Source organism: Ciconia boyciana, chromosome 4, assembly GCF_034638445.1.
Source record: "Ciconia boyciana chromosome 4, ASM3463844v1, whole genome shotgun sequence".
Classification (NCBI taxonomy): domain Eukaryota; kingdom Metazoa; phylum Chordata; class Aves; order Ciconiiformes; family Ciconiidae; genus Ciconia; species Ciconia boyciana.
Window position 1 is genome coordinate 56,016,721 of NC_132937.1, and position 16,014 is coordinate 56,032,734.

The 16,014-nt window shown below is 39.8% G+C and overlaps 1 protein-coding gene across 1 annotated transcript in view; it reads right to left on the reverse strand.

The window, feature by feature from the left end:
• Positions 1–16,014, reverse strand: part of RORB (RAR related orphan receptor B) — a 136,526-nt gene that overhangs the window by 13,892 nt on the left and 106,620 nt on the right. The window contains exon 4 of the mRNA XM_072859243.1: positions 13,129–13,530. Within this exon, the coding sequence (XP_072715344.1) occupies positions 13,129–13,530 (402 nt within the window). The remainder of the gene's footprint in view (positions 1–13,128; positions 13,531–16,014) is intronic.

The window sequence follows — 16,014 nt, forward strand, 5'->3', positions numbered from 1 at the left end:
ACATCCTAGCAGATTGACTCTGTCTGGGAAACATGGCCCACAGAAAATAACATGTTCCCAGTGTCTGAATTCCAGCATGCACTGTGACATGGAAGCATTTACATTAGATAGCCTGGTTCTAAATTTGAAGATTTCTTAGTATTGGTACCTTGAAATTTTTCATGGAAAGCAGATACTTTTTGTACAAATGCTACGTTTCATTTAAAAGAAAAAAAAGTCTAGAAAAAAACTATTTGCTTCCAGAGAGATAAACCAGAAACAACATACTCAATCAAGCAGTCAATAGCTGTAACCAATATGAGGTCCTGAAAAATCAGAAATACTCAAACAAGATATATCCTGGAATGACCACTTGTATTTCATTTCTGTCCTGCATATATGTGACTGGTTTTCTATAATGGCCACCATGCTAGCTGCAAAGTCTCGTCCATTCTTAGGGGTAACAAGGGAACCTACATAAAGTTGGTTGGGGTGGCTGGAGAGCGGAAACCTGAGCGGTCGGGCTGGCCTCCGTGCCCTGCAGTGGGTGGGAAGGCTGCCTTTCCTGTCACAGCAGCTCAGGTACTGCTGGTGGGGCCCTGAAAGTTGCCAGGTGGATGGGGAGATAAATTAATTGGGATTTTGCAATGCAGCAGTGTGAAAAATAAAAGTCAAATGCACAGTAGGAGATGTCCAGAAGCAGATGAAAATTGTACATCAGGAAGCTGAAAGATTATCTGTCAAAAAGATTTGTTCTTATTCAGAGAAAAAAATATGGGTCTCTTGAAATAAATACTGTGTGCGTGTGTGTAATTTTATGGTCTATGACATGCAACTCGTCCTACAAGATGGCCTCAATTCCTATGACTATATGGAGCAAAACCAATGTAACAGAAAGATATACATGTACTGTGAGTGAAACAAAGGCTGTACAACATGCCAGGGAACATGGTAACAGAATAAATAAACATCTACAGAATGTGCTCCTGGGCTTGTGGCTCGGTGGTTACGAATTAGACTGTTGAGCCCAATACCTGAAAGAGGCCACAGGCAAATATTGATGGGAACTGTCCTGAAGCATAATGAGAGATCTGACTGGTGCTAACAGAATTAAATAAAGCTATCAGGGAAAAGCAGCATCTGAAGGGTGAGATGTGGAATATAGGACATAGACAAGATAGGGATGAGGAGAATCATGAGACATCAATGCTGTAAAAGAAATGGCTTTTAAATTTGGCCTGTCCTGCCTAAAACTACAGAGAGAACAAAAAGACTCAATTCTGTGAGGATGGCCCAGTGAACAGTGAAGTAAGCTGTATCACAGTTAGTGCAACAAACCCATCCTGGTTTCTTACAGACGTGTCAAATATCAGTTGCCATTCTCTCTCTGACCTCCCATCCCCTGTGTTTGGCTGGGAAAGAGACACCATGAACATGTACGAGGGTCTGGTCTGCTCAGGCCAATTGGCCAGCAGACACAGCCTTTTTGGGTGAACGTGGGTCTGGGTCACAGCTTCTGCCTTCCCTTAAGGTTGTCTGTCTCTCTCACCTGCTGAGTAGCCTCTTTCCCAAAGCTGGTGGGAACCGAAGTGTCTGAGACCTCTGCTTCCCTTCATTGAAGCTGGACAGTAGCTAAAGAAGTATTGGACCATCCTGACAGAAGGACTGGGCAGACAGCAAGACTGCAAAAGCCCTGTTCCATTAGCAAAACAGGCCAAAAGCATATGTTGCAAGGGAAGAACAACAGTGCACAAGCCATACACCTCTCACATAAACTTGGGATTGCAGCTCACAACTTCCAGAACAGCAAATGACCTTTTCTGTTTCCAGTTTTGGCTACTCTGCTGGGCTCTTCTTCCCCCCCCCCCTTTTTTTTTCCCCTACTGTAATTTCTTATTTTAGATTTCAGCAGACAGCTCACAAAAGGCACTCTCCAAAGGTTATGATAGCTCAAACATATATTGCACCAGTGGGTTAGGAGCTGTTTAAACCCTAAGTACATACAGAAAACTGAACATTGCAACCTAGATAATATAAATCAGCATAGCACAGACCTGCAGGGATCTATCATCAGCTGATGAGTCAGTCCTGGCTTTTTCAGACATTTTTTATGACACCTTGTAATATTCAGAGATGTCAAACTACAATACTGAGGAAAATCTACAACTTGGGGTCAAGTACAATGCTGGTGGGAATGGGTGTAATAACTCCATGGACTGCACACAACATTCACCAGCTGTGAATTTGGCCTGCTAAGTGGAAATTATCCACAGTACTCGGCAGTGTCTGTTTCCTACAGGCTCTTTAGTTCTTTCATTTGTCTCTCTTTTCTCAGGAGAGACTCTAGTTTTTCTCAGCATTCCCTTCTTTTGCACTGGGAACTGAAGAACTTTGAAGTGTGCCTCCTAAAACACTGATAATCATTCTCAATTAAAATGAATAATGAATTTTTAATTTGCCACTTACCCTTAGGATCCAGTTGAGTAGCTAAGAGCTCATCTCAGCTTATATCCTAAGTTGAGCTCTCGCAGGGATCTACTTTGAATTAATGCTGCAATAACACCACAGCTTTGGCTGGCTGCTGTAAGCATGCATATCAGTTCGTGCAACTATCAAAACTCCAGCTAGACATTCTAAATAAAATCTCCATTCTAGGACTCAAAATAATGCCAAGCTCATATCTGATCAACAGTCTTCTGTACCCTAATTCAAGGGTATTTTGACTGCAAATTGAAAAGTTTTGAAAACTGGTTTCATTATACAGATTACCTCAAGAAATTATTAGACAGTAGTAGAGGCAGTGAAGCAGGGAATAAAGCAAAAGTATGTCATAGGACTTGTGGTTGCTGTCAAACATGAATAATGGGTCCCAATTTTTTTAAATGAACTGGCTGAAAAGTCTGAACTTTTTTCACAGAAAAGCAGGAACACTTTTTCCTAAAACTGGTTGCAAAAAGCGCATCCCATTTTTCATCTGTCCCTGGCATTCTCAATGTCATAATGCACAAAAGATTTCCCTGTCAAAAACTGTTATAGATAGACTAGCAAGTTTCATAACCCCCATTTGTTTAATAAATTTGTGACAGTACACAATATGCAGCCTAGGAAGAGGATATGAAACATTAAAAAACTCATATGAGACTAGAAGGGCTTGAATTTAGTTCAGGAATAACCCTCCCTCGTGTTCAAGTTATTGAACGCTTACTGTCAGGAACAGATTGTACATTGAGGCAATGTTATGTGTGTGAACTCTGTATTTCCTCTCTCTCCCTTTGAAATAAATCAGTGTTTCATTTGCCTTTCAAAAAAATGCTAATAAATTACAAGAAATGACAATAAAATTGAATGAAGTCCTAATCTGGAGGAACCTAGAGGATGGACCCAGGATTCTGTTAAATCCTAGAGGATCTTTATAAATGCTTAAAGGTCTCCACTTAATAATACTTTTCCTGGGTCTCAGCCAATTTAGTAAAAAACGTATATTTTGTACTAATTAGAAATAATTTTGCTGGCAGCAAAAGCACTAACCAAGGCAATAGCTAGAGCTTACGGGACATGGACTCTACAGGCACCGTGTAATTATCACAAATTTATTGAGATGAGCTGTTTCCTAACTTCTTCCAGCATAGCTTACACAAAGAGATCTTTATATTAAAATTGAGACTGTTCCAAAACAAGAGTGTGGTTTCATTTATTACAATTAAGCAAACATTGCTTGGACTGGACATTGTTCACTATGGAACCTAGAAATACGCATGGAACAATCGGAATATTAAGGGTTTTAAAATAAGGTTGGGAGGGTTTGCCCTGTCATAGTCTGCAAAAGGCTGGGAGAGGTTAGACATACATTTTAGCACTTCTTTCACTGTCACAGGCTTACATTTAGCTTTTTATAAAGATTTTAAGCAATCGAGGTATAGAAACGCTTTAAAAAGTAATGACAAAACATTCTACAATGGTTCTATATTCCTGTAGTGTGGCAACTGAGTTGGATCGAAGTGGTGTCAGTGTATAGCGTCAGAAAGTGAAACATTTGGATATCATAAGCAATGCCAGAGATTTCACTGATGAAGAGAAAAAATGTCTATACAGTCAAAAAGGAACAAAAGACACTGCCCCATGCCTTAATATCTTGCTTTAACTATTCCAATTTACATATGTCTTTCATTCTTGCAAGACTACTGCACTATAAAATCTGTGTTCTGATAATCAGTTTCAGCATTTTTCTGAGCCCTGTATCTTGTTGCATTGCATTTTTCCACTAAACACATCCATATGCCTCTCCTGTGTGTTTCACTCCGACTTTTTCTCATATCTTTTCAGTCTTGTATAAAAGAATTGTTGCTGTTCTGTGAAATAAAGTATCAACTGAATGGACTGAGGGAAGACATCATTACCTATAGAGCTGGGAACAACATCACAAACTGCATGACAAGCAGAATTACATTATTCTCAAGGAAAAGGTGGAAAGTAGTGAAGAGCATGAAGTGAGTTATGAAATCTGCCAGACAGAAGGCACGCAGTGTGAAAAAGTGAACTATGGCCTCGGGAAGTCAAACTTAGGATGTTGCATGTGTACTGGGAAAGAAAAAAACTTGTAAAACCAAGCTTCTGTTGGCTTCCTTGTGCCTGAGGATTAAAGAACGATTGAACAATGCTGTCCAGGATGACAAAGAAATACGGTATGAGCCCCAGATTAAGCTCTCAGAAAGCAGAAGGTAAGTATGCATGTCATTGGTGCTGACTGCCCAGAAACAACATACACAAACATTAAGGACAGGGAGCATCGGCACGGAGATAAAGTAGTTGCTCAGATGAGGAAGTAAGCAACATATCACTATTAATTCAAACCACACCAATTTTTGCAGATAGTATGCCACTTCCATATACTACAGTGATTCCTAACTCATCACTGCCTTGCCCTCTTGATTCTCATCTGAAGTGCTATGTTTACCTCCTCGTGGGTTTTGTGTGGGACACGGCTCTGCAAGACAACATCCTTCACATGTCCCAGGCCCTCCAGTCTCTGGCACCTGCTCTGGCCTTCTCTTTTTGAGGGTTTCTTGTAGAAAGGCAGTTACCATTTCTTCTGCTATTGACATTGCTGCTCTGAAGCATGCGATAGGGAATCAGCCTATTCCTATGACTGGCAGCAACAGCACGCCTCAGTACTCGTTATACCATTAGCTTTACATTGACCTTTTTGTGTGATATCTAATCTGACAATAGTCACAGTACAGTGCTATTCCTGAGAAGATTGTCATGATATATGGTAATATATGGGATGTATGATATGGTATTTTACATATTTTGACTGCTACAAATGGTTGCTTTCTAACCACTTTTTGGATTCTAAATAGAATGAACATATTTTGTCAAGTTTGGTTATGCAAGTAAATATTCATATCTTCTGAGAAAAGGAGGAATTTTACATACTTGCTTTAATGGATTAGCAATGTACCCTCTTTAAAGAACTATATTATCATGCTTTAGAAATGTAAGCTATAGATAAGGTTGCTTTTAATACTGTTTAATGCATCTAATTCATTTGTAAAACAATCTGAAGAGTAAGTAAAACCGAATGAAAGATCACAAAATGTTCCCCATTCTCAATCTCAGTTAAAAGATGTCACTGTTTTTATTAATTTAATTGTTTAATCCAGCTGCTTAAATTGTTCAAATAGTCACAACCACAATTAAGATGGGACCTTATTGTCTTGGGTGCTGCAGAAAAACAGAGTCAGTAGAAAATTTTTGTTTCTTGAAAACATGCATCATATGCCAGAAGTAATTAAACTTTACCTCTCTGTGAACAGAACTCTTGATTGTATTCTCACTTGCAACAGTTATCCCCCCAATAAACATAAAGGGCAGTATTTAAAATGGCATTTTCTGCAGCAGCTATAGTACATGGTCTGCAGTGTGATCAAACCCCAGCTAGGAAAGCTGCCAATGGCCATTATTGGTAAAATTATTGTGACATTACTAGTTGGCCTGCATTTGATATATTAATTGACTTAACTGAAAGAGAAGTCAAATTGTTTTCAGAAATAGCGAAAAAGCTTTATAATTTGCAGGAAAACCCACTCTGAGTTATACTTTTAGGCTATCTGCTGCATTTTCAAATAGTTTTAGATTAATTGCTTTACTGTATAAATTTGAACTCGAGTTGGTAAAAAGGCACATTGCATCGTGCTTATTGAACTGCTATAATTTGTGTTTAGTGTAGTCGAGCAGGACTGCCAGAACCAACATGGGACTGATCCAAAGTCCACTGCAGTTACTGTGAGGCAGTGGATGCTCCATGATTTGAGAATCACAGCGTGAAAAAACTGGTGCTTCAATATGGTACCTTCTAGAAAGCAGCCTTTATTTTCTAGAGGTACATAAAGAGTTATAACACAAACTCTGCCCTGCCTAAGTCTTCTTAAATTAGTAAGTGCTAAAATATGCACTTAGTAAAAGATAACAACATAATCAGTTATTTATGAACATTTGGATCATTTAAACTATCAGGTTGGGCAACATAAACTCATTAAAGCCTTTACTTAAATGTGTAATTAGGCTGGTTTTGGTCTAAATTTGGAAATAAAGAGAGATTACTAATTTGGAGGTGGGAAAAGATAGAACTAGAAAAATTTACAAACTTTCAAAAATTTTACTTTTTTCCCAAAATTTCTGCCAAATTGTTTGTTGATTTTATTGGTTAAATTTATTTCTTAATATATCCTTTAAAAACCCCAGAATCTACAATTATAAAAACCCACCCTTTTCTCCAGCATCACTTCAGCTAGAATGCTTCAGCATCATAATGATCTAATTTATTCCTTCACTTTTCTGTCCATTTTTTTATGAAGTTGAAACGTTTCCTAGCTGAGCAACAGTCAAATTAGTTTTAAATCTTACCATTCTCAGCTCTCTTCTTGAGAGTACGAAAAGGGGAAAAAGTTAATTAGTTAAAAAAAAATAGCAGAAGAAGTTCTAAGTTTTGTCACATGAACCGAAATGAATACAGAACTGAAATATTAATTTATTCTGATTGTCACCTTTGAATAGGTAATGACGGTAAGATATAGTGCCCTAAGGGTATCTGAATAGAAATGCACATGCTGCACTTTTAAAATTGCTCACTAGATGGCAACATTGCTCTGCTGAAATTCAGCTGTAAGGCAGTAGACATCTGCTCTGCAAAATTTGACTGTCACCTTGGTAGGAGGGATATTAAATTAAGGCTTAGAAAAAGAGGTGAAGAAACATTACACAGGACTACAGCCACAAAACCATAATTTCTGCTTCACTGTGTGGTGGGTGGGTGGTAAAGGGAACATCAACACAGACATTGTTAATGTCACCTTGGGTATGGGTTTTAGTTAGAGTTCATTGCATTTTGAGTGTGCTGGTCCCTACAGTGTCCCTTCAAATAACATCTAACTGGCCAATACGTGCCTTAAAAAGGCACGGCGTACTTTTTAAGACATCAGTCTGCTGCTGGTAGGTATACTGCATATGCAACATACGGTGCTGTGGACATCCATGAACAGTATAGGCATGGAGGAATAAACTAAATTCTTCTAAAGTTAATGGGAAGAGTTCTACTGAAAGGAGAAAGGTGTGGGACTGGCTTTCAAAAATAACCTCAGCAGAGGAGTTGAGAATGTTTCCAGGTGAAGATCTCCTCTTAGGATGGGACAGTGAACGAACTAAAAGCTAAGCTCCTGTTTGTATGATATTGCAGCAATGGAAATTTAATAACTTTAGAGCACATAAAGTTGTTCGCTGTAGGTCCTGAGATGAACCTATGAACCCAGCTAAATTAAGGCTTACATATGCACAGGGTGTAATTTGCAGTTATCAAAGGGGCTTTTCTTTTACATACCCATCCTGAGCCAGTCTTTAAAACATTTTGAAGGTTTTGCTTTACTGCCATGTTCCAGTCAATGGGTCAGGGTCAAAAGAGCTATGCATTATGGTGGATTTGGTGAGTAGGGCAGGTGGTACCTCATCCAGTTCTCACCACGTGGCTGCCCTAGTAAACTATTGCCCACCTTAGGATACACACAGCAGAGCAGGGTCAGAGGCTGGGGAAAGGGAAGATGCCTACCAACCTTACTTACCAAGCATACCAACCTTACTTACTATTCGACTTTAATTTTGGTAGAAATACAAGCTCTCCAAGCCATTGGGTAGTCCTTCAAATAGGACTAATGTTGAAGAAATGCCATGTAAATATACAGAGACAACACTTTTTTCTGTAATTATAGAGGCTGGACTATGTGACCTCCTGTACACTCTAGTGGTGCCTTACTGACGGCCTAAATACACACAGCTATAGGGCACTCTTCAATTTGACCTGGAGTGAAACCTTAACCAATCTGTTTTCTCCACAACAGTGTTCCCTGATAATTTTTTCTCATCTTTAAGAAATCATAGGCTGGTAATCTCAACTGCAGTCAAGGCAGGGAAACCTTTCCATTAACTTTTACAGACCAACATCTGAGCCACATATTTTGTGAGGAAAACGCAATGCTAAGCTCAGTGACAGATAATTTTATGCACATATATTTAAACAAGATGGTCTTTAATTTGACCAGTCTAAAAATAAGCCTTTAATACTTGCTAATTTAAAATCACACTTGGGAGCAAGCATTGCTGTCTTTCTGTGGGGCTACCAGGGTCAGGAAATGGAGCTCCCTTCTCCCTTTAGGATTTCCCATGCACCAGCTGACCTCTATGACTCTCTCTGTGAGGAGAAAACTGTTCTGCAAATGACCAAATTCTCATTTTCGACACCATGAGCAGATTCCACCCCACAGTTTGAGCTCCCACCACAGCATGAGGAATTTCTGCCTTCCCAGATGTGCATGGTGGTAAGGGAGAAGCAGGACCGTGCCGTGGGGTCCCTTGGCAGAATGCACCCTCAGGCCATGGATGCCTCCCGTGGTGGCAGCATTGCTGGCTGGCAGGACACACCTGGGTCAGGCCACCTGTGGACAGCAGGACAGGTAGAGAAAGAGCCTGCCCATCTCATCTGGTTGCTGCATCTGACCTACTCGGTGCTCTGCCCACTTGGCTACAAATCCAGATCAAGTCTCCAATAAGATGCCTTGACTTAAGGATGAAAATACCTCCTTTAAAAAAAAAAGGAACTGGCTGGGAAATGCAGCTGATGCCAAGCTGAAGCTCTGTTCCTCTATGCTTATTTATGAGTTTTGAACTGATTTCTTTATGCTTTGAGTTTCTTTTTGTAACAGGAACTGGAATACTGACCAGGGCTGAGCCTAAGGCACAGTTCTGTCTAATGGGGAACTACCTGATTTTCTCCAACTTTTTCTCCATCGTAAGCTCTGGCAGTTACATGAGAAATTTGTGTCTGTATCTGAAAATGCTCTTTCTTATACTTAGCCCTCTTTTCCATAGGAGACATTACCTAGCCTGCTTCTCATAGTGATCAGATAATGTGCAGTTGTACCCTGGACTATTCAACTCATTTGGAGGAATATGCTAGTACTAAATATGTGTGAAGGAGCCCTATACAACTTTAACATGTCAGCACCTCTTTCTCCTTCACCTATTTCCTCGTACAGTATTTAAAGATTACTAGTAAGCATGCAATGCAGATAAGCTATATTTTGATGCTGTGCCATTCTAATACTATGTGTTGAAACATTTGCTGTGTAAAAATTTTGAATTTCAAAACTGTTAAGTTGAACAATTTCCATTTCCACTACAAAGTCTACTGTAGATGAAGGTATGTTCAAGAAAAAGAGCACTTTCACATTCAAATTAAAGCATGGAACTGTAAAAGATCAAAGTAGGCCTGATAATTTCAATTCCTTTTTGGTGGAATTAGAAAATTAACATGTGAAGAAAATAATGTAAATGATGTATAAATTATGTCATAGAGTATCTTAGAAGATATTATTTTTATAACTGAATCAAGCTGACAAGGAAATGGAGACTTGTTATTTGGCTTTTTCAGAGAACCTTACTGTTGGATAGCAAGCAAAAAGTAAATACTAAAGTAATTTGTGCAATTGCAGCAAGTTGTTTAGTCAGGTGCAGCAGGGACCATTGTTAGAACTTGTTTTACAAGCATTTAACATTTTCATTAATAATCTGAGAGGGTTCACAGCATGCTAATTAAATGAAGAGATAATTCTAAATTGAAAGAAGTCACAAAGCATCAATGAGGACTGCGACATAATGTAACAGGATTGAAAAAGTTAGAAAAATAAGAAAGAGAAAATGAGATTCAAACTTGGAAATGTGCAGTCAGAGGTATCTTAATAAAAACTGACTTAAACAGCAGAGAATTGAGTGAGAAACAAGCAAAGCAATAACACTGAAAAAATAAGTGAACAGGACATTGGTTGGCATGTGACGCAGAAGCTGTAAAGACTACTTTGATTCTGGGCTGCCTGTGAAGAAGTCTGTCCCTTGGACAGCTTACACCAACTTTTAGGAGCTCAAGGATAGAAGGAGTCTCACGCATTCATTTATGAGGAAAAAATTAAGAGGGTTGCATTCAAGATCCGGCAAGTGGCAAGTGAGGTGGTGCTTAAAAAAATACATGTATTTGAAGAATATAAAGACAGAAGAAAACTAAGACCGGAAATTTTGAATCTGGTAGAAAGTCTTCAGTGAGGAAAAGAACTAACATGATCTGGGATACTTAAAGCAACAGTTCAGTATTTTATTAGACAAGGTAGTACAAAGAAATTTCTCAGGCACGAGGATCAATGCAGTATAGCTTTCCATCTCCTGTATATTCTCTACGAATTCATCTAACAGTTAAGGTAGTAACTTCTATTTAACATGAGTTGAGCTTATTCCTAATTCTCACTGGAGTGAGTAAGATACAATGCTGGGGTGAAATTTAAGCACACTGTAATATAAAATCAATGCATCCCAGTGCTTAGAGTTTTCCTACTTTGACTTTGAGACTGCAGCTTTACAGATGGTCCAACAATCCACTGCAGCATTAAGAGGTATTTTCTGTTTGTTTTTAAACACTGAAAATATCATTTGCCTGTGCACTAATCCAAATATTTTATGGTACAGCTCTTCTATTTTTTCAGCTGTGTCAGCTGATCCGTTTTACTATATTATCTCTCACTAACACCCTTACTTCTCTGCTGTAGGTGCCACAAGTGATGTACAGCAGTATTTGGGTAAAATCCTAGCAATTTAGGAGCCCCAGTTCCCATTTCAAAAGGAAGAGAGGTAAATCCCAGCATCTGAATTTTGCTGTCAGTTCAGAAACAGGCCCTTTGCTATGTCCTGCTCCCTTGCGCTCTGGGGTTTTCCCCACATTGTGTGCTCCAGAAGATGAACATTGGCCAGATGACACAGAGGATGAAAGACTGGGAAAGGTGGGGTGGGTTTAGGCCTGTCAGTTTTAGGGCTAGGAGAGCAAAAAAATGGGTGAAAATTTAAGAATGTTGCATTATTTCTAAACAATCCTTCAAGTGATAAAAGTTAAATGCTTCTCTAAAGCTCCATGAGTCAAAAGATACCATTGACTTCAGTGGGATCCTTTAGCCACTAAGGATATAGTCCTGTGGCCATATTCTCTCTTTGGGCTCACTTCTGTAACTGAGCATAAACCCTAATTCATGGACTATCAGAACTGTCATATTTCTGGTACCTCCTCAGAGTCTCTCTGGGAACACTTCCTTTTGGTACAGGGTGCTGCAGGGAAACAGCTCTTACGACTGTTTAAATTGTCTCTCAGCTGGTTTGGAGTAATGTGAACCACTGTTGTAGGACTGAGGTCTGCACAAGCCACACGTGAGTAGTATTCATATGGCCACAAGAGCCGAGAGAGAAGCTGGAGCAGATGTTCCTCACTAATCCTCTGTACTGCTATGCTGTGGGTGTAGGACTTCACTGGACAGCAGCCTAGACCAAAAGTCATAACAAAACATGTCCCACTAAACAGAGTGGCAGAAAAGCATAACTTTTCCCTGAACAATTCGCAGCTAAAGCACACAATTTGTTACACAGCTTCCTGTGCATCCAAGGGTAGAAAATATGCTAGAGATTCTAACTGCACCTTCGTTTTTTTATCAGACAGTAGCTACTACATACACCCTTTCTGCAAAATATATCAAGTGCATGCCACATCTCCAGGGCCCTCAGTAAGTCTGAGTACACACATACATTTACACATCTCAGTGTACATCCATGAGGCAGCAAGGCCAGGCCAGAACAATAGAGGTGTTTTATGATATGACATTAATTCATTTGTTATGGGTGCTCTTGAAGACCATTTTTTTTTCTTCTTCTTTCTTTTTAATTAAATTCCATTAATGAAGTGTTACCCTTTGATTATATTCTCAACCACAAATGACTCAGCATACTTCCCTTGTTGAGGTGGGAAGTACCTAATTAGGATGCCAATCTTCTTTCATGTTATTTCTTTATATTAGAAGTAGTAGTTCCAGTTGTGTTGGAGAGGTATGACTAGAGGCATTAGATGAACAGAAATCCTCCTTAGAGAAGAATCACCATTAGCTGTTGCCTTTCAAACCATCTCATCTCACAGAGAGGTCTCTTTGCTACTTTTCAAAGAATAAATCAAGGGACAGGTTATCCACGGCATTCAAGCAAAGGAGCAGAGGTGTCCACGCAACTACATTCAGAGTTTGCGCACCTCACAAATTCAGTGAACTTGCTCTGCATGTGCATCCATACACCAGAAGTAGAGAGCTGGTGCTTTTTGACAATAAATAACCTAGAATTAGCTGCCATGGGGATTCTGGTGTTGACAAGAATATGGATGTCTGGCTGAAGAGATCATTTAACCCTGCTAGTAATGAGCTCATTTGAAACAAGCTCCCTGCTACTAATTATCACTTTGTTCTGATTGATTCATCACCTGCTTTGGTGCTCCTATTTCATAAACAGAACATGAACTGCTGAGTTTAAGAAACTGCATAATTTGCAGATTTTGGTAAAAACAGAACTGCCCCAATGTTGTGTCAATTACTGCCAGACTGATCTTTCCTTTACTCCCTGTATGTGTGTGTACATAAACAGTGTGAACATGTAATTATTGTGTACCTGTGTATGGAATGCCTATATAATATTTTAATAAAGACACATTATATATACACATTACACTAGAGGAATAAGAATTTTCCTTACCTATTTCAGTCATGGATATCCCCGGAGCTAATTGCCCATTGTTGAAAGAGCTATAGGTAAACAAGTTTGGTACAGAGGTGAGGTCATAGATAGGTTCCTGCTTTATCTGTTTGATTCCAGTCATGTCTAACCCAGACTGGTCTGGGGAAGGCTGGGCAGAATCCACATTATAGTAACCCTCAGACTTTGGCAGGTCGATGACGTGCCCATTTGAGTAGGTGCTGCCAGTTTCGTTATTCAGGTTGCTCAAGCCATTGCTGATGCTGTTGCTGTAAACCCTGGCAAGGGCTTCTGCCTCGCCGCTCTGCTGCTGCCGCTGTTCCTGCAGTCGCTGCTGGTGCTTCTGCACTTCAGCGTACAAGCTATCCCTCTGCTTTTTGGACATTCTTCCGAACTTCACAGCTGAAAAACAAGGCACAATGTGAACCATTGCTGTCTTTCTTTTTTGGTTGATTCCCCTCAACCCCACCACTCTTTTGATATTTACTTTCAGCATTACTTTTGCTGTGGAAACTTGTCTTTTTCTGTGGAAATGAGAGAGGATGCAAAGCTTTACACCATATGTGTCTCACAACGGTAAAAGTATTGTGTGCTTGGATTTACAAGGTGATGACAATGACTCCTGTTTGACAGGAGGGCCTCAGTCAAGCAACTCACTTCACAGTGTGAATGTTAAAAAGACCGTGCATCCTTTTATATCTCTGTGCTCACTGAACAAGAACCCAGAGCTGTATGAAATGTACAGTCTGTAGATTCTTATCCCATGTGATTTACGAACTTTTCACAAACCTTTAAACAGTGCACTAACAGGATTAGTACTCTGATTGAAAACAAGCCCTAAAGCCCTATTATTGTATCCTTTCAATTGGGTATTACCATCACACTTTTTAAAAAAAATCTTACAGGTTAGAGGTAGAACCTAGAGGAAAATAACAGATTTGAAGGTAAACAGCACAAATGAATGTCATCTTTTCCACAGAGGAAAGTCTCAGGGATTTACACAATCAATTTACATAATCTCCGTGCACAAATCCATGCATTCCTTCTGATGAGAAAGAGGGGAAAACATCAGAGTGCAACCCACTCTCCCCAGGAACAGGGTTCATTACACTGAGATTGAAATTTTCAAAAATGATTGCTGTGGAACTAGGAAGAGTAAATCCATAGCCTGCATATACAGTCATAGCTGATTATCTCCCCCCCCAGATTCTGGCTTTCTACTGAGCTAGATCTTGGGATCGCAGAGCAGAGGTAGCTGTTAATTGTGCTCTAAAACAAATGAGGGATACATTCAGCAGAATTTATCAGAGCACAGATAAGAGGATATTGCTCTGGAAATACTAATTTCTACATATTATGAGGTGTACTTTCCAATGCTGAGTATTTCCAGTCCATCTGTAATTGGGATCAATTCAGAATCATCGCACTTATTAGCACAGGATGGGCTTGGCTCTCATTTTTGCTACCCCATAGTTTAGCTATGGCCCTCCTATAGAAGAGTCTGAGCCTACACATGTGGATGAATGTGAAAATCTTCAGTCAGGAAAAAAAAACAGAAAAGGAAGAGTATAATATGAAAAGGCAGTGCCAGAATACCAAGGAGATGGCACCCTCTTCAACAGAAAAAGAAAGAGGTTTTCTTCTTGTTGCCAACCTCAGCTTACTTGCAGCCCTTCACACAGGCGGCAAGCTAGCTCACATGAACACAGCCCGCCCCTGGAATCAGTCCACGGTGCACTGCACACCCTTACGGACAATATACAATGACTGTACTTTGAAAAATGCAACTGTGTATTTTCTTCAAATTTAGAGCCTCAGTAATAAAAACAAACACCCACTGTTTATTCTCATTATATATTCATTAATTGGATTCTCCAGCTGCTGTCAATTAGCATCCTGCCTCCGCATGATAAAAATGAATCTGTTACATGGCTGAGAGGTAAAAATCATGTTCAATTTCTCTGTTAAAAAAATCCATACAGCCTATTTTAAACTTGCAAGAGCTCTTAATATAGTTAAGTATAAACACCCTTACATAAACAATGAGAGAAGAAAGTGATGCCATCAGAAGGATCACTCCCTTTGTCTGTACGCAGTGGTCCCTGCATTATAGGTTGGGAAGACACTGCTGTCAGTAATATTAAAATGCCTCTGTGATACCTCAAATCATTGGAAGATATTACTTTTAGGAGGAAAGCATGTGCTGTTAAATTACTGAAGTGGCACTATGTTAATCTCCTACAGGAAGAATCGGGAGCTAAGGCATTAAGTAAGCTGCATGCGAGGACCAAAAAGAGTTCACGGATTAAAGGCTAGACTGCAAGGCCCCTTCCAGACCGGTGAGACTGGTGAGCAGGTTGTTTCAGTAAGACGTGAGACACACTGAGGCAGGAAAAGACCTATTACAGTCCAAATTTAAAACAAGTTTATAATCTGCAGACCATCTAAAGAAATAGCTCTTTAAGTAACTTCTCCATCAATGAGTGTTAATTTCAAATGACACATTTTGTGTAAACTTTCTAACACAGAAAACTGCTGCCAGGCAATCAAAATTAATATAACCTGCCTTCAAAAGTAGAACATTTTCTTCTCATACTTCCTGACCATTTAAAATGTGTCTGTGAGCTGGAAACCCCCTGCACGAGCAGTGGTGACCATGGGCAGCCTTGCCCAAGCCTCCCTCTGCCCGCAGCTCTGGTGTGGTGCACGTTCTCGGCCTGCCAATCATGGCTCATCACACCACAGCTGGAAGGTGGACCAGAGCTCTGCAAGGACCAAAGGATACAGCTATCAGATACACTGTGGAGCTTTCCGCTGGCATCATGTCCATTTTCAGTGCTGAACTATGAAACGTCTCTTCTATAGACCCAGACAGAGACAGGGGGC